The 24,153-nt window shown below is 37.8% G+C and overlaps 1 protein-coding gene across 1 annotated transcript in view; it reads right to left on the bottom strand.

Annotated features, from left to right (window-relative positions):
- TRPM6 (transient receptor potential cation channel subfamily M member 6) overlaps positions 1–24,153 on the bottom strand; it is a 160,860-nt gene that overhangs the window by 68,212 nt on the left and 68,495 nt on the right. Inside the window, exons 10-18 of the mRNA XM_023213293.2 lie at positions 23,028–23,100; positions 22,805–22,905; positions 18,458–18,592; positions 16,948–17,001; positions 14,154–14,294; positions 11,706–11,798; positions 9,809–10,086; positions 8,156–8,384; positions 4,338–4,490 (exon numbers count right to left, since the gene is read on the bottom strand). Of these exons, the coding sequence (XP_023069061.1) occupies positions 4,338–4,490; positions 8,156–8,384; positions 9,809–10,086; positions 11,706–11,798; positions 14,154–14,294; positions 16,948–17,001; positions 18,458–18,592; positions 22,805–22,905; positions 23,028–23,100 (1,257 nt within the window). The remainder of the gene's footprint in view (positions 1–4,337; positions 4,491–8,155; positions 8,385–9,808; positions 10,087–11,705; positions 11,799–14,153; positions 14,295–16,947; positions 17,002–18,457; positions 18,593–22,804; positions 22,906–23,027; positions 23,101–24,153) is intronic.

The raw sequence follows: 24,153 nt of genomic DNA on the forward strand, positions 1-24,153 counted from the left end.
AACAAATAATCATTTTCTTATCAGCAGCTTAACTAAAATAGTGACAAGCATGCACATCCAAAAAATATCATAAATAATATTAGAAATTAATTGGCTGGGCACAGTGGCTCACACCTGTAATCCCAGCACTTTGGGAGGCCGAAGTGGGCAGATCACCTGAGGTCAGGAGTTCGAGACCAGCCTGGCCAACATGGAGAAACTCTGCCTCTACTAAAAATATAAAAATGAGTCGAGTGTGGTGGCACATATCTGTAATCCCAGCTACTTGGGAGGTTGAGGCAGGAGAATCGCTTGAACCTGGGAGGCAGAGGTTGCAGTGAGCTGAGATCATGCCACCGCACTCCAGCCTGGGTGACAGAACGAGACTCTGTCTCAAAAAAATAATAATAATAATAATTGGGCACCCACATGCCAAATTATAATCTTACCTTTGAAGGGAGAGAAAACTGTATGTATTGTATAAATTATTGACCAGGTAAAACATATGAGGTATTTCTGAAATGCAAGCTGACTCTGCAGTAATTAAATTCAAAGTAAGAGTAGTTCTAAGGATTTAAAAAGTGGTCCCTGTTCTCAATCTCCCTTTTTTTTTTTGAGATGGAGTCTTGCTCTTGTCACCCAGGCTGGAGTGCAATGGCGCGGTCTCAGTTCACTGCAACCTCCACCTCCCAGGTTCAAGAGATTCTCATATGTCAGCCTCCCAAGTAACTGGGCTTACAGTCACCTGCCACCACACCTGGCTAAATTTTGTATGTTTTTAAATTTTGGAACCTAAGGATACTCATAAAATCCCTGTGAAATAAGTAATGAACAATACACTGATTTCCTTAACACATAAGATCAAATTGAGCACACACTGATGATGCATGGCCATTCCTTGTCATAGGAAATTCACGCACTGCATTAGTTTTAGGATTCTGACCTTCGATAGCTTCCCCACTGATTTATAGCAGAGGGTCTGTTTGCCTGCAGTTCACGTGCTTTCTGAGCTTCGAGAGTTCCTTGAACACCCTGCAACCATGTGCAAGTATTTGTGTTGTACATGCATTTTTCTGGGGAAAGAATCAGATTTTTCATCAACTACCCAAAAGGCATGTGTCAGTCCAAGGGAATTAACTCATGTACAGAATTAGCAATGAGTATATGTAAGGCAGAGCAGGAGATGACTGAATGTGACTACACAAACACCCACATAGAATGAGCTTTCAAAAGAGGAAGGAAAAGAAAAGAGAAGAGAAGAGAAGAGAGGAAAAGAAAAGAAAAGAGAAAAAAAAGAAAAGAAGCAATTACAGGCTGGCTACCTTTGAGAAGCAGCAATATGAGGGTAGCAAAAAGGAAGCAAAAGCGACATCACTCTACTGTATAGATTTCTAGGTGATTTTAGTTTTTTAATAGGAAACGTGTACTTTTTAATTTTTTAAAGTAATATTAAAAGAAAGGAATGTTCTCTGCTGCCTCTCAAACTAGTCCATTCTTGCCACCTAGCCACAAAAGTTATCTCTTTAATGTCAGACCTGCAAGATTAGCAAAATTTTTTAAGCTAAGGAATGAATCAAATTTTGCTTGAGCTGTCCATATAATTGCAGAAAAATGTGATGTTTAAGGCCTCGGGCATCTAGATGGGTTATCATCAGTGCCTGATTAATTATTCAGTCATTTATTTCACTTTGGGCAGTGGGGTTGGGATTGTGACTTAGAAATGTAGGAATCGGCCCAGTTCCTAGCAGGTTTGAACCAGCCTAGAATTAAAATGGCGTAAAACCAATTAGAAAAGTCATGACTTATGAGCTTTTAATGACATCAATACCACATCAGAAAGACCCCAGAAAGCAATTTAAGTAATGACTTTATTATTAAATAACTTCTCTTATTATTTCTCTAGGAGTGTTTCATTAGCTCTTAATTGCTCTTGACAGTTTGGAGTGGATTATAAAGTGCTGATGGGGCCTGTCTCTGAGTTGAATTCAAAGACACCAGTTGCTATGATGAAGACAACCTGAGAATATAAATTCAGACATTTTTTTACTGAGAAGAAGGTAAAGACAAAAACGTTTGGCTTGAATAACTTTTATATATATATACACACACATACACACATACATACATACATATATCTCCCCTTACCCCCACACCCCCTGACCACCCCACACTCTTTTTTTCTAATTGTAATCTGATACCAGCAGGTACACAGATTAAAATTATAGCTACAACAATAAGTCTACTATAATCCATATCTGTTTTGCATTGTATTGCAGTCATCTTTCCCACTTCATGATGCTCTGATAGAATAGATTTTGTTATACAGCTTTCTTAGTATTTCACTGTGATTTATTAACCTGTCTAAAACCGAACTCATCTTTCCCCTTCTGAACCCACTCCCTCTCCAATTATCCTTGTGTCCCTTCAAGACAGCCTTGTATAAAAGACCCTTTTCCTCTCCATGTCCATTGCTACTGACCCAGGTTAAAGGACTTACTGTTTCTCACCTGGATGGCTACCGTGGTCTATGTTCCCCCTGCTTCCAGCCAGTCTTCTTGCTAAACCATCCTATGCCCTGGAGGCAGAATAATTTCTCTAATAGATCATCTCACTACTCTGGCATACACATTCACTGGCTCTCCATAACCTACAGAATAAAAATCATACTCCTTTACAGGATATACAAGAGTCTACATGATCTAGCCTCAGTCTAATTTCCAGTCATTCCTACAAGTACTCCCAGCTTGTCACATAACCCTCATAACCTAGATTCCAGCCGAACCATACCACTTGCGACGCTTTACATATGCCTTGCCACTTCCCAACTCCATGACCCTGCTTATAGTAGCCTTCCCACTGACATGCTCTTTTCCCTCTCCACATCCTCAAGTCAAGCTCAAACACCACCTCAATCATAAAACTGTCACCAAGCCCTAATCCTCACCTACTGACTCCTAATGGGAAGAGTCTTCTTCTGCTGTTGATTAACCCATTCTGCCATCTTACTATAATTTAGTCCTAAGAAAACTCATGTCATCAAAGGTCATGTTTTCAAGAGGTTATCAGCTAAAAAGATCTAAATTTCACATGGCAAAGTTATTCTGCCTGTAGAAATTTCAATAAGGAGTTTTATAAAACCTCAGTGAGCAAATGCAGCATTTGATGCTATACAGCTTCAGCTCCAGAATAATGGCTTTGCTTCTCCAATTACCAGAAGTGCCTTCTTTATATTCATTATTACCCACGATTACCACAAGAAGACAACACAGTGACACTCTAAAGAGCATCTATGCATCACCTGCCTTCAGTTTCCTGCCACAATACACAATGCAAATTACATTCCTCAGCTAATAAATTGCATGACTTAATTAGTGTTATGAAATCTTACCTATCCCATCAAAAGTGCTGCCTCTACCCCTTACACCATGCCTAGAAAAATTCTAAAAACATAGCAGCTTATTAATAATTACTGCTTAAGTTAAATTTAAAGGCAAAAGGAAGACTGTTGTTATGATTATAAGCCATTTATAATGAACAGACTTGAAACACTATTTTTTTTTTTGAGACGGAGTCTCACTCTGTCGCCCAGGCTGGAGTGCAGTGGCGTGATCTCGGCTCACTACAAGCTCCACCTCCAGGGTTCACACCACTCTCCTGCCTCAGCCTCCCAAGTAGCTGGGACTACAGGCGTCCACCACTACGCCCGGCTAATTTTTTGTATTTTTAGTAGAGACAGGGTTTCACCGTGTTAGCCAGGATGGTCTCGATCTCCTGACCTCGTGACCCGCCCACCTCGGCCTCCCAAACTGCTGGGATTACAGGTGTGAGCCACCGTGCCCGGCCGAAACACTTTTTCAATACCTGTTTTAATTGAACAATGGTGAAATATTGTGGATACTCTGTCTGATTATAAGCCCCACAGTGGAAGAGGCTGCATCTGCCTTAATTAATTCAGTGTCCACAGAACGTCTAGCACATGTAAAGTGGCCACTAACGAGTCATTGAATTAATAAATTGGTATACAGCTATGTCCAAACCATGTCTTTGATTTTGGCTTTGAAGTAGAAATAAGATATTTTGCTTAATTGTATATGGGGGTTAATTAGGTCTATTGTACCTAATAAACCTGACCATAGCATAACATGATTAAGATTATACAAGAGAACTAAATGCTTGCTTGATCAGTCAGAGGCATTTTAAAATAACGTATAACCCCAGGACCATCTGTCATCACTGGCCTGAAATAGAGGCAATGTAACTTTTGTTTAAAAGATGGCTATATAAGTAAACTTTAAGGATGTGTATGTTTGCGTGCAGTCAATACAATAAAATTCAGTTCATTATGATTTTGCACTAACCACAGAAGCACTTTCTTTGGAACTGCTGGCATTCTGGTCACTGTAATACCACATAAATTGGAAGTCCTGGGACTGGGGAACATGTGACATCTCAGCTTTGCTTTTAAATTCCAACGTCAAAATGGTGGGTGGTAAAATAATGCTTATAATAATCTGTAAAAGAAAAAAAAGCAAAACAAAGTAGTAGGGACTACAAAAGCACATACTAGACAAATAACGAAATTAAGAATTTCAGTGTATAGAAAATGCCAGACTCATCCCAGTTCAATTTTCATCCCGTTTCTACAAATAATTTTTTGACTCAGCAACTTCAGTTCTAGTGTCTCCCTCAGAAATATTCATGAGTACAAGTGTTTGAGGATAACAGTGTTCATTGCAGGACTATTTGTAAAAGCAAAACACTGGTGTAAACCTAAATGTCTATCTAGAGAGGGACAGCTGGTCTGGAATAACCTTTCCTCCTGTGCAACCATTAAAAAGACAAAGGCAATATTGAATATAATGAAAAGGTAGCCATGCTATATTGTTAAGTGAAAAAATCAAATTACAGTTATCTCTTGGTATCCAAGGTGGATTGGTGCCAGGACACCCCTGACCTCCGACCCCAAGGATACCAAATCCAAGGCTGCTCAAGTCCCTGGTATAAAACGGTGTTGTATTTCCATATAACCTGTGCACATCCTACCCTATACTTTAAACCATCTCTAGATTACTTATAATACCTAATACAGTGTAAATGCTATGTAAATAGTTGTTATACTGTATTGACTTTCCATTTGTATAACTTTCAATGTATTGTTATTTATTTGGGGGTGTTTTTCCAAATATTTTTTATCTGAAGTTGATTAAATCTGCAGATGTGGAACCTATGGATATGAAGAGCCAACTGTATAGAAGGACATAGAGTGATCCCATTTTTGTTAAAAAATAAAAGTAAAAACCTTAGCTATTTATATGCATATATATATGCATTTAAAAGTTTAAAAATATGTATACTACACTGTAATTATTTACCTCTAGCAGCAGCAGGACAGGGCAGTGACAAGTATTATTTTTCAGTGAGCACACTGCTTAAAAATATTTTAAAGCCATTAAGTACATATTACCACATAAAACACATTAAAATTTGTTGATATTATAAAATCAAGAATCTAAAACTATACCATCACCTTCTGTTAGATCCATCTCCCATCCCTCACGTGTCTTTTCCCTACTAGTAAAACCCAAGGAAGGTATAGATCCAGACATCCACAAGTTTTTTTCATTATATTGCTATTATTCATAAACTACTAACAGTCTTTTCAAAAAAATTTTTTTAAGTTCAACTTGTATGGCCTTCCAAGGTAAAGAGTTTAAAAGATTTAATAAATGCTCTGATATCAACTTGATGAACACTACCTCTTTCAAGCTAAAAGTAGGCCTTAGTATTCTGGTATTCAGTGACCAAAAAGAAGATTTAACCTATTTGACATTCATCATTAAGTATGGTAAACTGAAGTCATATCTTGTCGAACTTCTTTTTTTTTTTTTTTTTTTCATGATGAAATTATCTTTTGTCATCCTGTTTTAAAGCTTGATCTCCTGTGAAGATTCTCTGGACTTTCTCCAGTTCTAATACGATTTTATTTGTGTGTTTGTTTTGTCCAGATGTAGAATCCAAAATACATGCAATCTTCGAGGTCTGGAAAAATTGCAGTTACCATGCCCAGTGGTAATACTGTACTAATTAATCTCTAGTCAACTTCCTGAAGAGGCCCCACATTCTGTTGCCTTTGTCCATTGCAGAACAACTGGCTTGGCCGGGCGCGGTGGCTCACGCCTGTAATCCCAGCACTTTGGGAGGCCGAGACGGGCGGATCACAAGGTCAGGAGATCGAGACCATCCTGGCTAATATGGTGAAACCCCGTCTCTACTAAAAAATACAAAAAACTAGCCGGGCGAGGTGGCGGGCACCTGTAGTCCCAGCTACTCAGGAGGCTGAGGCAGGAGAATGGCGTAAACCCAGGAGGCGGAGCTTGTAGTGAGCTGAGATCTGGCCACTGCACTCCAGCCTGGGCGACAGAGCGAGACTCCGTCTCCAAAAAAAAAAAAAAAGAACAACTGGCTTATGAGATAGTATTCAACAACAACAGTATCCCATCTCGAAGGGATAATATGGAGCATTACAATGAGTTTTCCCATCCACATCTCTCTACATGGATTTTCTACAGTCTTTTTCTACTTGGAATTAGCCTAGCCAGGACATCTTACAATTATTTGCAAATCTGTTTCTAAAATTCACCAACCAAGCACTGACAGAGTAGGATCTAGACACTGCAGAAGAACATTTACTGCAGCTTACAGACTTTAAGTAGATAACTCAACCTTTTTTATTAACTCACTCTACGTTTTGGGGTAAAACATTTAGTCTTACTTCACTTAAGTCTTCTTTTTGGTATGAAGTATATGAAGAACAAGAATTCATTAAGTTCTCAAAAATAAAGATTTCTAGTAAACTGGAGTATATACAGGACACAAACATGAGGAAAATTATTTCTCAAACTACCAGCTATCTATATCTTATCTCACTCCCTGAACGTTGAACTTATGTAGCTAGAGGTGAACCCATTCACATCTCTAGTTCCTCAGTTCCAAGGGTGCAATCAAAGCAGATCATTGGAGAACTTCTGAAAACAATTATTGTTTCTGATATTTTCTTTAAAAGGATTTATGTTGAGATCCTTTTTGGTTGACATTTCTCTTATTTCTATAATTTCATCAGTGGAAAAATAGTCATTATGTTTGGGACACTTCATATTTTTAAGAACTCTAGGAAAAATAAAATTAAAATATAAAATACAGACTTACGTAGCTCTTAATACTCACTCTTTGTCTCATTTTAATTGGTTTCATAAGTATGTGTACTCCTTAAGCTTGGCCATAACCTAAAGCCTTTAGACTTAGGTTTGATGTCAAAGGTAAATGTCCTTAGCAGTCAACTAAATTATTATTGATAATTTAAGATAACAGATGAGGCTGAGAATTTTGAGATGGTTAGTCATGTGAACAAATGTATTGGAGGGCAGCCTTATGAAACAGTCACTTATTTTCTCAAAAAAAGAAAAGAAAAGAAAACCACACACACACACACACACACACTGGGTGAGCAGAACAACAGAAGTTATTAATTTTATTTAGTTTATTATCTGTTAGTATTCTTACACTGAAAAAACATTCACTAAAAAGTCTAATTTACTTTTGTTGTAATTATTAGAGGCAATAGCAACTAGTAATAATGAAATCTTACATATGTTTGTCTATGCTTTTAACTTCTTCTAACCACCCTCATCTTTGTGGTGGACAGGGCAGGTACAATTATATCCATTATTCAAAAGGAAACTGTGGCCATGGGACATAAAAGTCATCTTCACAGATTCCTCTGGGAAGACCCCAGATCTTCTGTGAGAATCAAAGATATTAACTGGAGGCCGATCTGGCCGTGCCATCTGTCACCCCATTGATCGCCAGGGTTGATTCGGCTGATCTGGCCGGCTAGGCAGGTATCCCCTTCCTGTCCCACCACTCCATGTTCATCCCTCCCAAAGCTGCGCGCTCCGGCAGTCGCTCAGTCGCAGAAGACAACCATCCTCAACAGAGGACCAATCTTCTGTCAAGGGTATAGGAGTAGCTGCGCTCCCCTGCTAGAACCTCCAAAAGAGCTCTCAAAGATACTAACTGGTTCTCCTGAAGACACACTTCCGGAAGAAAATGTAAGTCGAGTACAGAATTTTATACAAAACTAACATTAAACTCCATAAAGCAAGTAAAGTAAATTTACCTTTAACCAAGAGTTTTTCCTCATTTTCAGGCGCCCCATCCACATGTCCGTCAGTAGCATTTGGGTACAAGTATGTGAAACAAAGGGTCGTAATCCTCCTGAAACGGCCAGTTTCAGGCAGGTCGAATTGCTCCAGTTCCTGAGTTCATACGTCAACAGCGTCATGGCCATGCGCTCATTCTGCTTGAATGCCTTCTCCAACAAGTCCAGAGCCAGCTGGCCAAACTGTCTGCCATGAAGGTGGCAAATGAAGAAAACAAAGGCAGGTGAGAGAGCTGCATTACTAGAAACATTTTAGAACATTTAGAAACATTGTAAAAGATTAGATGTGAGGCTCAGAAAATATCAATCATTAGGCTTCCTTCAAAAAAAAAAAAAAAAAAGCCAACAACACCAAACAGCAGATTAATAATCTTAGTTTCCAGAAACTATTTGAAAGGAATTACTACTCAGGAATGGGATTTTTCTCCCTTTCCTGTAGGAACAGAACTAGGAAGTTTACATTGTAACATACAGAATTTAATTCACACCTGAGCTATTCATGGGGAGTAGCCACTCCACATTATTGGACATAGCTTGGTTTAGGACTTATACATAGGCTTATACATAGCTTGGTTGGGACTCCCTCATAAGACCTAATAAAGTTTTGTTTTTGTTTGTTTTGTTTTGTTTTGTTGTTTTTTGGGACAAAAAAAGACCATTCAGAACCCAACTAGCAAGTAAGGAAAGCTATGGAATCACTTTTTTAAAAAAAGATTTTATAAAATACCTACATGACTTAAGAAAGCTATAGACCTAGACCTAGAGACACCCTCATGTGATTTTCGAGGAGAATGTTTCCTCTGAAAGGTAGACATTGTCATTCTCTGGAATTTGGGGTTTTTTTTTTTTTTGGTAGAGACAGGGTCTTGCTATGTTGCCCAGGCTGGTCTTGAACTCCTGGCCTCAATCAATCCTCCCATCTTGGTGTCCCAGAGTGCTGAGATTACAGGTGTGAGCCACTACACCCAGCCTGGGAATTTTTTCTTTTTTTTTTTGATGGAGTCTTGCTCTGTCGCCAGGCTGGAGTACAGTGGCACAATCTCAGCTCACTGCAACCTCTGCCTCCAGCCTGGGAATTTTTTAAATCAAAATTATAAATTAGTTTCCATTGATTCTAGTTTTCATTCTTTCTTCACTACTATAACACTTTAGTAACTTAAAAACCAAAAGCATTTTTAACTTCTATTTTCCACCATTACTCTCTGGTTCTTTAATAAAATGCATTTATTTGTTTTTCCTCCTGAGAGATACTTAATGAAAACAATGTCTTACTTTAATTTAGCATCAAAGAGTTCTGAGTTAGGGGGAGCTTTCAAAATCATTAATTGAACATTTCATAGTTAGGAAACTAAAGCCCCGAAATCTGGTCAACTGACTTGTCTAATTAGTCAACAGCTGGACTAGAACTCAAGTCCCCTGACTTGAAGGCCACCTCTCCTTCTTTTACTTCACAAAGTTCCTTAGAATACTTGAAGACCGTTTTAATAGGAGAGTCCATAAAATGCATGGCAGTAAGTCCATTTGTCCTACAAGTTTAAAGATGAGAGAGACAAAAGTGTCTAGCCATTCTAAGAAGTGTTGATGTTTAGTATGAAGTGAGAGAACACTTACTTTGAGTAATTCTTCAACTCTTCTGAGGCATCAGCCACCATGTGACTCTCCTTAGCTTCATGGGCCATTGCCCGGTAGAGGATACATGCAATCACTGCTTTAACCGTGGCCTCCTCTCCATGCTGCCAGAAGAACATGGCCATCTTCTGCCTTTTCATCAGCACAGCCCAAACCAGCAGGTCACTGTAAGGGTAAATAAAGCCAGTAGACTCAGGGTCATCTGATACATTTTGTTCCTTTGACTTCTTCCTTGATTTATGAAGGACTACAGACTTTTCCTGTTGGAAAATAAAATAGGAATGAGTTTTCAAATACTCAGATGCATGATGTTTTACCTAATTCAACACAGCAGGTGTCCTACAGATTTTTTTTAAATCACTACTGAAGAAGAGATGGAAATAATAATAAGATTCTATAAGCCAGCAAGCAAAATTTAGACCATAAAAGGTAATCTATTTCTTGTTGCATTTAACAGATCCAGAGTCCCTGAACTGATATATCTTAAGGTCATTTAGCATAACTTAACGCAGTACCTCTTTAGGATATACCCAGAGTGCTTAATATGAATTTGAAAGATGGGTGGGTAGGGGGAGATATAACAATACCTGAGAAATGGTTCCATCTTCCTCAAAATAATAACCACAGTGCAGTATGATGAGTGCTGAATTAGAGACTACATGATAACTTTTAATTTCTCAAGGAAATGGGTCAAAATAACATATTGGATACATGAGAATGATGTATTTTTAAAAAGCTCTAACCTCACTTAGCAAATAGATTCATTATCTTTCCTTTGGGGAAACATCCCTAGTGTAGCCACCATGTATTCAAATAGATTGATTTGAAGTTTCTTTTCCTTTAATTCTGATTATATTTATCAGCAACGGTAACAGGTGATCATGAAATACCATTCTCCACCTGATAAATCCCCACTCACCATGCCACTCTACCTCCTCACGTACTCCTATATCATTTTGTGTGTCTCTATCTCTGGGCTCATCATACTGCACTATGGTTATGACTTTCAGGAAGATGAGACCATTTCTCAGACACCATTATATCCTCCCCTCCCCACCTACCTTCCAAGTTCAACCAAGCACTCAGTATAATACCTGGCAAATACTAAAGATTCAATAATTATTCTTTTTAATTTGAGAGACCATAGCAAAAAATTATAATCCATTTCCTCTATTTCTATAAATAAAAGGAATTCATGTTCACTGATGATGACCAATGGTAATTTTATGAAATACCTCTTTCATACCAGGGGCTATGGAAAGCAAACCTCTTTCAGCTAACATAATAACCATTTGCATGGAAATTCTTGAGCAAAAGCATTTATTCTCAGAGTAAAGTGGGATTGGAGGAGTATGAGACTAGGAGGAATAACAATGTTGTATACACACACACACTCATCATCATCATCATTATCATACTGTAATATTAGATTTATGTTAATTTCAAGAAAGCCTCAAAAAGGAAAAAATTTAAAAATGAAGATGCAAAAGGTCAGTGCAACAGAGAAGTGAAGGAAAAGAAGGAAACAGACTTCACATCCAACTGGCCTTGGGGAACAGGACATCAGAGTATGGTGTTGGGTTAATGATCACATTTTTTAAAGTACCATCCCATAGATCACCTGACTGAGTCACTGTCTAGACACAGCAGGGATGGCAACACGGAAGAGAGGCTAAAGTGCAAGTCCAGAGCATCACTGCGCCTCTGCTCACTGTTGGTACTGGACAGCTGTGTTATGCTTTTGACTCGCACCATCTGTTTATGGCACTTATAAACGGTCCCTCTATTTACATCTCCCTTTCTTTGACGTAAATGAAGAAACAGTCTCGAGTTGTAAAAAACATTTTTTTTTTCAAGTCTAAAAACAAGTAAATGGTACCGTGAATTTGTATGGCTGTGCAGTTCTAATGAACTGGGAGTGCGGCGTACTTTCTGCAGACTCATTTCTATTTCCTGAGGAGCGTCTCCGGTGCTGGGAAAGGTTTGGAACAAAGCTGATCACTCTCTGGCACATGTTATTATTTCATTTTTAAAATAAGACAAAATGAGGGGAGAAGATTATAGTGGTCACAATATTTTATTTCTAGACAATAATAAAAAACAAATATAATGCTGTGTCCTACCAAATATCCATGCCTCTGTCTCTCATCCATGATTAGCACCCAACAAGAGCCTCTAATGATCTCATTGTGCATTTTGTTATTTCCTAACATCTTAGAGAACACACTCTTTTGTTCCCTATTATATATCTGCATTCCTTCACTATGTGGAAATTCCATTAGAATGAATGGATGTTCTCTCCCTGGAACAAGTTCAGAATAGGCAATAAAGATTTACAGTTCTGATAAGAAAAAATTCCCATTCACAAGCAGCTCCAAGGTTAAGGTTAAGACAGGAAGTTATGAAATTTCTCAGATATTATATAATATCTCCACCATAACTCCAGTGGCCACGCCCAACAACAACACAACTCATTGCCATTAGCATGAAATTTTCATCAACAAGAAACAAAAACAAAAGAAACATTCTTAAAGGGACTAACATAAAATATGATAAAAACCATAGGCTTTGTTTTTTAAAATGTATTTATTTATTTATTTAGAGACTGGGTCTCACTGTGTTGCCCAGGCTGGTCTCGAATTCCTGGGCTCAAGCAATCCTCCTGCCTTGGCCTCCCAAAGTCTTGGGATTACAGGCGTGAGCCACCATGCCCAATCTAAACTATAGGCTTTGAACTGCTTTATTTAAGTTTCTGATTTGTTGAAAAAATCGAGCACAGAAATGATAAGGTGAAGACTTTTTAAAGGCAACACCCAAATTATTATTACTATTGTAATATAGAATTAATAGTGTCATTATAGTAATTATCATAATGACCATTATTACTAACGATGACTCTGCTGCACCCTTTGTGTACCAGGAGCATGGATTTTTCATATATTATTTTATGTAATCCTTCTGACAAATTTATAAAAGGAGTATTACTATTCCCATTTATAGATGAGGAAACATGCACAGAGAAGTTAAGCTTATTGTTCAAGATTACTCAGCAACTAAAGAGCAAAACTAGGAGGCAATCCTAGCCAGATGTCTCTGACTCCAAAATCATGTGCTTGTAACTACTACAATCTAGTTTAATATGATGCACAATCAACTCTGCATTCCACTGGAAGACAATCCAAGAAATGGGTGACTTCATACTGGCAGGCCATTTGAAGAAAGGGCACTAAGGGATCTTCCCTAGCAAGCTCCACACTGAGCTGCACCAACGCCACAGTCAGTCCTCCTACTTGCCACTGGGGATCTCACAGCAATGTCTATTATAGTTAAATGAAGTAGCTGATACCTCCTTAAGTGTATCCTTATGCCTTTGAAATCTTAATAATTTTTCTGTGTCAGATTTGGGTTTCCTGTTTTGCTTCTTCATTTCTGAAAGCTAAGCTGGGCTTTCACGTCACTTGACTCTTTATAAAGGAACTCAAGTAGCTTGATATTCTATGCTGTTTATGGGATCTTAGCCCAAACTGCCTTTCCAGTCTCCTTCCTTAAAACCATATGACACTGATTCTCCAGCAACGAAGGTCTCCTTGTCACAGTGGAAACATACCTGAATACCCAAAGGCTGTGCCCTTTACTGCTCCTTCTCTTCTCTCAACAAAAATACCCAAAACTACATTTTCTAACCCTCCCCTCATCTTCTAATAAGAATGAGTTTCCTCAGGTTGCTAATCCATAATGGCAATTTCAAGAAATAGGCAATGTTTCCTCTGCTAACTACTAACCAATAACTCTAGTTTTACATTCCTAGACTCTTCAAACTATCGTGGAAAATAAAATATGTATCACTTGTGTTTTTAAGGACAGTCTACACACATCTGTCATATAATCACTACAGGCTTATACCAAGTTTGTTATCTCCAGACTATGGACTGTGATGAGTTTACATGTCTAATCTGATTAAGCTTTTGATATCAGTATTTTCAGAAGAAAAAGAAAGAAAAGGAAAAAAAAAAGAACTGGTCATCTCTCCCTCTAACCTGCCTCATCACATCCCTTCTAAGTCACTCTAGCATGTATTATATACTGTTTTATATTATGGCTAGTTATTCATAAATCTGTTGAAGAGTTTCTAAACTTCTGATCCTTATGCATCCCAGGCCAACACTGCAACATTTAGTACAGTATACTTCACATACAGCAGATATCAAATGTCCATAAATAAAACGACCATTTTAGGAGCTATTTTTGTCTGAACTTCCCAGGCCATTTTTCTAAAACAATTCCTAACCATTCTCAATTTTACTTAGGCACTTTTCAATTACTCTACCTTATGATTTCTGTAGAGGTTGTTGTAGAGGGCTCTGAAATGTTTTCTAGTGTAGCTGCTGCGATATGCTCTACCAATGAGGTATTCTACTACCAATCCAATGTCAATCAAGGTTATTCGGTAGCCTGAGAGAAGAGTATGCTGCAACAAAAACATGCGACAACTTTTAACTTTTAGTTATCTTCTTCCATTTCTCTTGCCATGCCATTTGAACATAATCAAATTAATTGCAAAGAGGTAGACATACCTTTTAAATATCTTTACAAACTGATTAATTTAACTGACCAGCTATTGATGCAATCTGCCAGTTCAGAAGAAAAAATATCTTAGCCTTAATATGCTTTCTCAATGCATAGACTTTAAATGTGTGCTTCCATCTATGCATGCTCTCTCTCTCTAACTCTTGCTCTCATTCTACTTATCATGCACACAAACATATATACACACACATTTGAGTAAAATACATTTAAATTTTTAAAATTCCATATGGAGTTCCCAATTGGAAGTAAGAGAAAAACATTAAACAAGTAGAAAAAAAAAACAAACAAATATGTATATAGAGAGTTTTTTTAACTAGAAATAATATAGCTACTCCAACAGAAGTAAAAATCATAAAGTCTACACTGAATGTGTGTGATCCAAAATCAACATTGGATTAGCTTTTCAGCTTCTCTCTTTGTTGAAATGGATATAACACTTTGCACTGCACTGAGTACATCATATGTAAAACAAGAATATGGGAGGAAGTAGAACAAGTGAAAACAAGGAATATAGAACGACAGAGTCAAATTCGATATTAAAACATAAGGCTTAGGCAGCCAGGTTCTTCTTTGAATTGAACTTAATCCAGTATAGACAGTACAGTGTTTTCTACATTTCAGGACCTATTTGGGGGTATTTGTGTCTATAATCTACTTTCCCTATGATCCAAAATCCCACAGGATATATTACAAGGATATTGAAGTTGTCAGCTTACATGTCTGTTTTCCTTTACAGACTGTGTGGAAGGGTCTGTCTTTGTCTACCCAGAGTTTAGCATATGCGCTTGGCTGAGCTGAGTAACTATCTGAAACTCTATACAGGCATACCTTAGAGACATCGTGGGTGCAGTTTGAGATCACCACAATAAAGAGAATATTGCAATAAAGCAAAACAAACAAATAAATGAACAAACAAAACCATGAGGCTGTGCCAAGACAAGTGTTATGGTTGGTTGGCAGGAGGGCTGAATGGTAGATTTCCATGTATGTGGGTCTTAGTCTAAATAAAAATTATTTTGACTCCTTAAATCGCACTTTACTACCTCTTCACTTTTGAACTGCCCATTTATAGTAAAATTTTAAAGGCACACAGAGTGTTGAACAAGGTCTCTGAAATGAAGATTGTGACTAATGTTCACAAAGCTTAGAACAAGAAATAAGGCTATATACATATGAATGTAAATAATTTAATTTTTCTTTTTTACATTCATAATTTACTTTTTTCAAGGAATGCCAAAAGTAATGCTCTTATTACTGCTAGTTAGAACATATTTAACCTAGTTCATCACTTTTTTCAGTTTTCTGTGGCAGAGTTTAAGAAAAAAATTAAAGAAAATCATTTTCATATTGCATAAATCAATACAAACTAAATTTACATGAGTATGGACACTTTTGCTTACCGCTAATTTGCCAAGGAATAGGTGGGACACGGACACGGTGGCTCACGCCTGTAATCCCAGCACTTTGGGAGGCCAAGGCGGGTGGATCACCTGAGGTCAGGAGTTTCAGAACACTCTGGCCAACACGGTGAAACCCCATCTCTACTAAAAATACAAAAAAGTAGCTGGGCACAGTGGCAGGCGCTAATAGTCCCAGCTACTTGGGAGGCTGAGGCAGGAGAATCGCTTGAACCTGAGAGGTGGAGGTTGCAGTGAGCTGAGATTGCGCCATTGCACTCCAGCCTGGGCAACAAGAGCAAAACTCCATCTCAAAAAAAAAAAATTACCAAGGAAATGTCTTCCTTTCACTCTGACTCTCCCGCCACATCAACATAACCTGAAAGCTCACATTCCTTCGAACAAAATATCAGACTTTGGAAAAATAAGAGAATTTTTTAAATGTGCCTTGGATTTTAACCATAGTGACAAATAAAAAGTACTCCCAATGTTCAGGGGATGTGGATAAAAGTCACTGGTAATGGAAAGACAAGAAACTGAGATATAAAAGTTTGTTAAAGTTGGCAGGTTTTGGTAACTAATGGAGAATCAAATACTTTAAGTTTGACCTAAATCACAGTTCATTGAGAACACCATGAGCAAAATGTGACCAAGAGTATAGAATAGGGAGGGGAGCCACCTGACTGCCTAGAACAATGCAGACTCACAAAAGCAGCAAGAGACGGCCGGAACTATCACTGATACCAAAAAACAATGGAAATCACATATTAGTCCTCCAATAAGGATAACGCAACCACAAAGTTCTTTATTTCCAGCTGGTATCATCATCATAGGCACCACCATTGTATCGTGGTAAGCTGAAGACTGGTTAGAAGCATTGCATGTCTCTGATTCATGGCTTTTTATTAGCAAATATCACCTAACTGGTGGATCAAGTCTTTTAAAACATAAAGCAAATTAAGGAAAAAAGTGTAAGAGTGTGGTTTGTTGATGAAATTGTTCAAATCAAGGTAAAGAAGATAGGTAATTAACAAAACCATCCAAATCTGCATTTTACAAAGCAAAATTCAGTGACTCCTCCAACACAAAGCTAAGGCAATATACAAAGACATGTTCACGCCTTCTTAATTAGGTTACCTGTTTCACATCTTGGACAAGATGGTGCAAGAGTGTGTTAGTAGGTCCTTGTTTCTGAAATAAAGAACAAAAGGAAGAATTATTCACTTTAATTACCATGTGCCAGGGAGTAAAACCTTTATTTCAGAATGCATAAGTAACTCAGAATACTGAAAGTTTTGTTCAACATTTTTAGTAACGAAGCTTAAGCCAATTAATTCTAAAGGTGTTTTCCAAGAGAAGATGTAATTATATGAAATATTTTTCAAAGCAAGATGCAAATATCTACATATACATAGTAAAGACTTCATGTGATACACATACATAGTAAAGACTTCATGTGATAAGAGACAGAAATGAATCTTAGGTAATTTATTACCATCCTTTAACATACAATTACAAATCCTATCACACAAGCACATTCTATCAATAAATATTTATTGAAAACTTACTACATTCAATCAGGGATTCAGACAAATATAAGCACTATTTTCCTGGAGTGTTTATAATAATAGAAAAGAGTAGCTACTTATACTAAAAAATAACCAACAATATATGTGTAGGTTCAAAAAGAGTTACAAATAATTGGTACTTTAGGAACAAATCACTGTGAACTAACCGTAGTAATCAAGAAGACAAGACTTGAATAAATCATTGAAGAAAGAACAAGATTTAAAGGACAAGGAAGGCTATTTTGAGAAGTGTGCATGGCTTGAACAATTGGCATTTCCACAGTGTGTGAGCCAGGCTAGTTTCAACAAAGGGTTTTACATGGGAAAGGTACAGGAACAGTATTTTAATAGTGGCCTTAGGTTGAGATACTTCCAATAACTCAATAAAAGGCAATTTGTTCTTATTCACATTTTAGTCTTTATGTTTTTACTAGGATAAAACAGAATTGGTAAGAATGTTTCATTTGGTTGAAGAGTCTATCTATAAACTATCTTTGTACAAGAACATTCAAGGAGGTAAACAAGTCTTAAGCTGATCAATAAATAATTACCGGGCAAGGTGTCAGATCCCTGGCAACGGAAAGTCACTGGTTCACAGGTAGTAGGAAGAATTTACTGACAACAGTATAGGTTTTGAATAAGGAAAGTTTTATTAGAAAGAAAGAATGCTAGAGAATAGTGCAGAAGGGAGCTTCAGCAAGACAGAACTGAGCTCACAGCAGTGAATTTTCCTCAGGAGTATTTATGGACCTTAAAGTGGGAGCTTAGGGGTAATTGGAACCATGTTAGCCATTTAGGTAATGATAAATGACTGCATTTGTAGACATTTTGGTGCCTTCATGTCAGGAAGGGTTGCACGACGAGTTTTAACATGCACCCAGTTTGAGGATGTATAGAAATTCTAGTTACGTATAAATGTTGGGGAAAGAAGCCTGGAACTAGATCCAGCTTCAGATAATAGGGAAGTCCAATTACTTCTCACTTCCTCAGATAAGGAATTTTGCCTTGATGGTCTGCTTGATGATCATTGCTCTTCTCGAATCTGGAGAGAAATGATTGATGAAATGTTCCATACTCACTGTATTATAGAGCTCTTCCAGTCGAGGGATGGTAAGAAAGCAATGGAGGTTCACTCCATATTCTATTAAGAGCTTCACAAAATCCACTCGATCCATCACTAAAGCATCTAACATTGCTTGTTCCAGGGCATCAGGCTTCAGAAAGTACAAATAAGAAATGTAAAGACAATTAAGAAAGTAGAAATAACTAAAGAATTACATGTTTTTGAACTCAAAATTACACAAACACAACAATTTTAAGATTAAGTCCGGCCATCAGTGGGTACGGAAAAAAAAAAAAAGGAAAAAAAATTAATTACAGTATTACTAGGCCAGGCTCAGGGGCGCACACCTGTAATCCTAGCACTCTTGGAGGCTGAGGCAGGTGGATTGCTTGAGTTTAGGTGTTCCAAACCAGCCTTGGCAACACAGCAAAACCATGTCTCTACCAAAAATACAAAAATTATCCAGGCATAGTGGCATGCACCTGTGGTCCCAACTAATTGGGAGGCTGATGTGGGAGGAACAATTGAGCCCAAGGGGTCAAGGCTGCAGTGAGCCATGAATGCACCACTACACTTCAACCTGGGCAACAGGGCGAGACCCTGTCTTGAATGGATGCATGAATGGATGAATGAATGAATGAATGAACGAATGAATGGTTTTACTAAGAAATGTGCAGGACTTAAGTGAAGACATCTTGAATAAATAAAAAAACGTCCCATGTAGTTGGATGGTAAAACTGATTATTGTAAAGATTTCAAAGCTTCCCAAATGAACGTACAGGCTTAATGCAATTCTGATAGACATTCAAGGTTTCTTCTTCTTCTTTTGTTTTTGTTATTTGTCATGTGTCCATTTAAACTCTACCTGGCTTCTGGGTACAAATGGCAAGTTGAACACGCTCATCTAATTTTTCTCCCACTCAAAACTTCATTAAAAATACAGTAAAGATTTTTGTTATGAAATAAATCTACAAGGACAAGGAGGACAAGAGTGGAGACAAGAATGCAACATTTTGGAAGCTGGAAAGCAATGGTCAAGTCATAATTGACTGAGCAGTCACCAAAAAGCCAAATAGTAGAAGTGGAAAATGTCAAGAGACAAACAGATACTTACTACAGAATTCCAGCAGCAACAAAATACATGCATACATGCTGAATCCCTAATGGTGGGGTCTCTCCAGTCATCTTTCCCCTTTGATTCCCATAACACTAGCAACAAGGCTTACACCTTCCAGTCAGGGAATTAGAGGATTCTTTTCTGGTAATGTCACCAATACAAGAGAAAAGACATGAATATGTTGGTGTCTGGGGGCCCCTAAACTAAGGGCAGTCAGAACACCCTACTGTGAAACTCAAACCTATAAGCAAGCTCCAACTGCAGGCTCGGAATTTCCAAAGAGCTTTTGATCCACTACACTTAAACAAAAAGACCAAAACAAACAGAACATCAACTAGCAGGAAGCAGACAATGCAAGAAGAAGAAAACTTCAAAAGAGCTCTCATTAATATCCTCAAAAAGGTAAAAGAAGATATTGTATTCTGGGCTGGGCACAGGGGCTCATGCCTGTAATCCCAGCACTTTGGGAGGCTGAGGAGGGCAGATCACCTGAGGTCAGGAGTTTGAAACCAGCCTGGCCAACATGGTGAAACCCCATCTCTACTAAAAATACAAAAATTAGCCGGTTGTGGTGGCAGGAACCTGTAATCCCAGCTACTTGGGAAGCTGAGGCAGGAGAATTGCTTGAATCTGGGAGGTGGACGTTGCAATAAGCCAAGATTGTACCACTGCACTCCAGCCTGGGCCACAGAGCAAGACTCCATCTGGAAAAGAAAATATTGGATTCTGGATGCTAATGAAAAACACAGGGGAGGGTGCAAACAGGAAGCAAATTTGCTGTCACAAATTAATAGACTGCCAGGCACAGAAAGACAAATTTACATGTGCTCACTCATTTGTGGGAGCTGAAAATTAAAACAATTGAATCCATGGAGATGGAGAGCAGAAGGATGGTTACCAGAAGCTAGGAAGAATACTGAGGGGGATAAAGGGGATGATTTATGGGTATCAAAAAATAGTTAGAAAGAATGAATAAGATCTAGTATTTGATAGCACAACAGAATGACTATAGTCAATAATAATTTAATTGTACATTTTAAAATAATTAAGGATTATAATTGGATTGTTTGTAACACAAAGGATAAATGCTCAAGGGGATGGATACCTCATTTATCTTGATGTGATTATTATACATTGTATGCCTGTATCAAAATATCCCAGATACCCCATAAATATATACACCCACTATGAACCCACAAAAACTAAAAACTAAAAAAAGAAGAAATTAATAGATTCATAGTATGCTACCAGAAAAAGAGAAGCTTCATAGAAGGCTTAAAAACTAAAGTTAAGGCTCAGACCTGTAATCCCAGAACTCTGGGAGGCTGAGGCAGGTGGACTGCTTGAGCCCAGGAGTTCAAGACCAGCCTAGCCAACATGGCAAACCCCCATCTCTACTAAAAATACAAAAATTAGCCTGGCGTAGTGGCACACACCTGTGGTCCCAGCTACTCAGGAGGCTGAGGTGGGAGGATTGCTTGTGTGTGGGAGGTAGAGGTTGCAGTGAGCCGAGATCATGCCACTGCACTTCAGTCTAGGTAACAGAGTGAGACCCTATCTCAAAAATAAATAAATAAATAAATAAATAAATTATTAAAATTAAAATAAAAAAATAAAGTCGAGCAAAGTTACCAAAGTAAAGATAGGAAACATGGGAGGAAAAAGATAAGAATATTAGAGGAGCAGTCCATAAGGTCCAATATTCAAATAATAGGAATTACAAAAGAGAACAACCGGGGTGGGGGGGGGTATTACGGGACAGAATGGAATGGAATGCAATGAAAACATATGATTGGCAGGTTGAAATCATGTGCCCAACAAAATGGATACACAGACTCACAACAACACACATCATAACACTGGAAAAGAAAGACTTTTTTTTTTTTTTTTTTTAATTTCCAGAGAGGAAAAAAAAAATGGTGACAAAGAATCTGGGAAAAAAAAAAAAAAAAATCGTGTTTACTTCTTAATAGTAAGTCTGGGTGCTGCAAGCTAGGCATTCAAATCTCTGTAGTAAAAAATTGTTTAAATCATGAATTAAAATACAGTCAAACAGGTAAGTCCTCAAAATATGTATCTCTCATACTCCCTTTCTCAGGAACTTACTGAAACATGTATACCATCAAAATAAATGAGTAAACAAAGAGGAAGACAAGGGACATAGAAGACATGCCATCTAACATGGGAAAGAGGCAAGGGAATCCTCAAGATGATGAGGGTGCATCCCGGGATGACAGCTGCGCACCAGGAGGAGAGGCAACCGGTCCACATTGCAGCCGTGAGGCCCACAAGACAGAAGTGTTGAAAAATTTCTAAAACTGATGAACCAAAATACAGCAATATGACATTATTTAGACATATGGAGATTTATAAGCGTTAGAAAAATCAAAAATGTCCTAGGTACTAGCTCTTGTGATTAACAGGGCAGAGAACTACCATCTTTTAAAATTGCCTTTTAATATCATTTTATATTTTAAACAATGTACATGTATTAATTAGCTTGACCCAAAAATAATATACCTGTATTATAGCCACAACTATCATTTTTAAATGAAATATTAATAGTGATTATCATTAGCATTATGGGTAATCTTTCTTCTTTTTTATGTTTTCACTAATTTCTAATGTGAGCACTTACTACATTTTTAAGCAGAAAGTAAACTTTGAGTTTTAAATAACAAGATAGAAATCTACCCAAAAATCAATTAAAAATCGTACGCTAGGCACAGTGGCTCATGCCTGTAATCCTGGCACTTTGGGAGACCAAGGTAGCAAGATCATTTGAGGCCAGGAGTTCAAGACCAGCCTGGGCAATATAGCAAATCATTGTCTCAATAAAATAAAATACATTTTACAAAGAAATTAATTGGGCATGATGGCATGTGCCTGTGGTTCCGGTTACAGTGAACTATGATCATACCATTGCATGACATTCTGGGCAACAGAGTGAGCCCTTGTGTCTAAAAGTAAAATAACATAAATAAAATTAAATTAAAACCTTCCATTCTGTCTTTCCCTCAACTTCCCTTTTCAGCTTCAGCTAGACTGCAGAGCCAGGAAAAAAAAAAAGAAGAAGGTCTTCAGGAAGGCAAAGTCGATAGAAGTGTCTTAGCTATCCCACCTACAGAGATGCTACCCCACACTTCTATCAAACCAATCAATATCTCCTCTCATTTTCTCTTTCGCCTCTTCCTAACAGATCATCACACAAAATATTTTTTCCAAATAACTTCATTTTCACTATACCTTCCAGTGTTGTTCATAAATTAGGATATGTTTCTTGGCAATGTCCACCCTGTCCCAAGCCATTGCCAGATTTAATTGCTCTGATGCCGATAAATTTGTGCCTAGGGTAAAAGAAAGGAACAATCATATATTCTTTTGAAGATATCTACGCAAGAAGCACAGAGTACTGCGGAACATGAGAAGCATAAGTGAGGAACAATTGCAACCCCATCCAGATACTCACCCTTCAGCAAAGCTGTTAGGATTGCTAAGTCAAGGTCTTGCTGCTCTTCAGAGTCAGCATCAAATATGGTAATCTACAAAAGTGAAAAACAGAGAGCCATACATTTGGGGAACTAACAAATAAATGCTTTCAAAGAGTACCCGCAGAATTCAGACTGGAGCTAGTGAATTGAGGAAAACATTCTTCTTTAAAACCTTTTTTTACTTATAGGAAAGAAAACTTTTAAACAGAGTAACAAAGAATTATGGGCACTTGGGGGAAAAGAAACTAAAAATTCCACATGTACAGAGGAAACATTTATGAAGGAATGTTATTACATTAATTTACTATGTACATGCTACAACAAAAAGAACCTCAATGTTAATTTCCGACGTAAATAAAACCACATCTCCTTTCAAAGAGATAACAAATGAAATCCTCCATTCACCTAGCCTTGGAAACTAAGACTTTTGCTTTTTTTTTTCTCTTTTCTTAATTTTTTATAGAGACAAGGTCTCACTATATTGCCCAGGCTGGTCTTGAATTCCTGGGCTCAGGCGATCCTCCGGTCTCAGCCTCCCAAAGTGCTGGGATTACAGGCGAGTCGCCACGCCCAGCCAGACTTGTTTTTTTATGAGAAATGAATCCTCAAGGGTCTCTCATAAAATAATTAAGGTAACTACAGTGTACCCAATGAGCAAGTACCCTGGGCAACACAGACAGTCTTTGACTCTTTTAAAAACAAGTAAGTTCGTTACTTAGGTTCCAAAGGGTCACCTGCGGGCCATTCCCACCCTGTGGAGCTTGCTTTCACTTTCAATAAATCTCTGCTTTTGTTGCTTCAAAAAAAAGTGGGGGGGAGTCACCTGATATTAATGACTATATCTTAGTCTTTTAAAATTAAAGTACATTTCATACAGTAGAAGTAGCTGTTTTAATGAAAAAGCCAAGACTGGCAAGACCTGGTTCCAAGTATGCCACTAACAAGCTAGTCCTAGGTAAATATCGTGAGGCTACTGAATCTCAGGCTCCTCATCCATAAAATGAGAGGAACCTGCTGAATAATTTCTAAGGTATCATCAAGATAAAAAACTATGCATCTGTAACTTCACACATTGTTTCCTTTCACCTGACACGCCCTCTATGT

Source organism: Piliocolobus tephrosceles, chromosome 14 (genome assembly GCF_002776525.5).
Source record: "Piliocolobus tephrosceles isolate RC106 chromosome 14, ASM277652v3, whole genome shotgun sequence".
NCBI classification, from domain to species: domain Eukaryota; kingdom Metazoa; phylum Chordata; class Mammalia; order Primates; family Cercopithecidae; genus Piliocolobus; species Piliocolobus tephrosceles.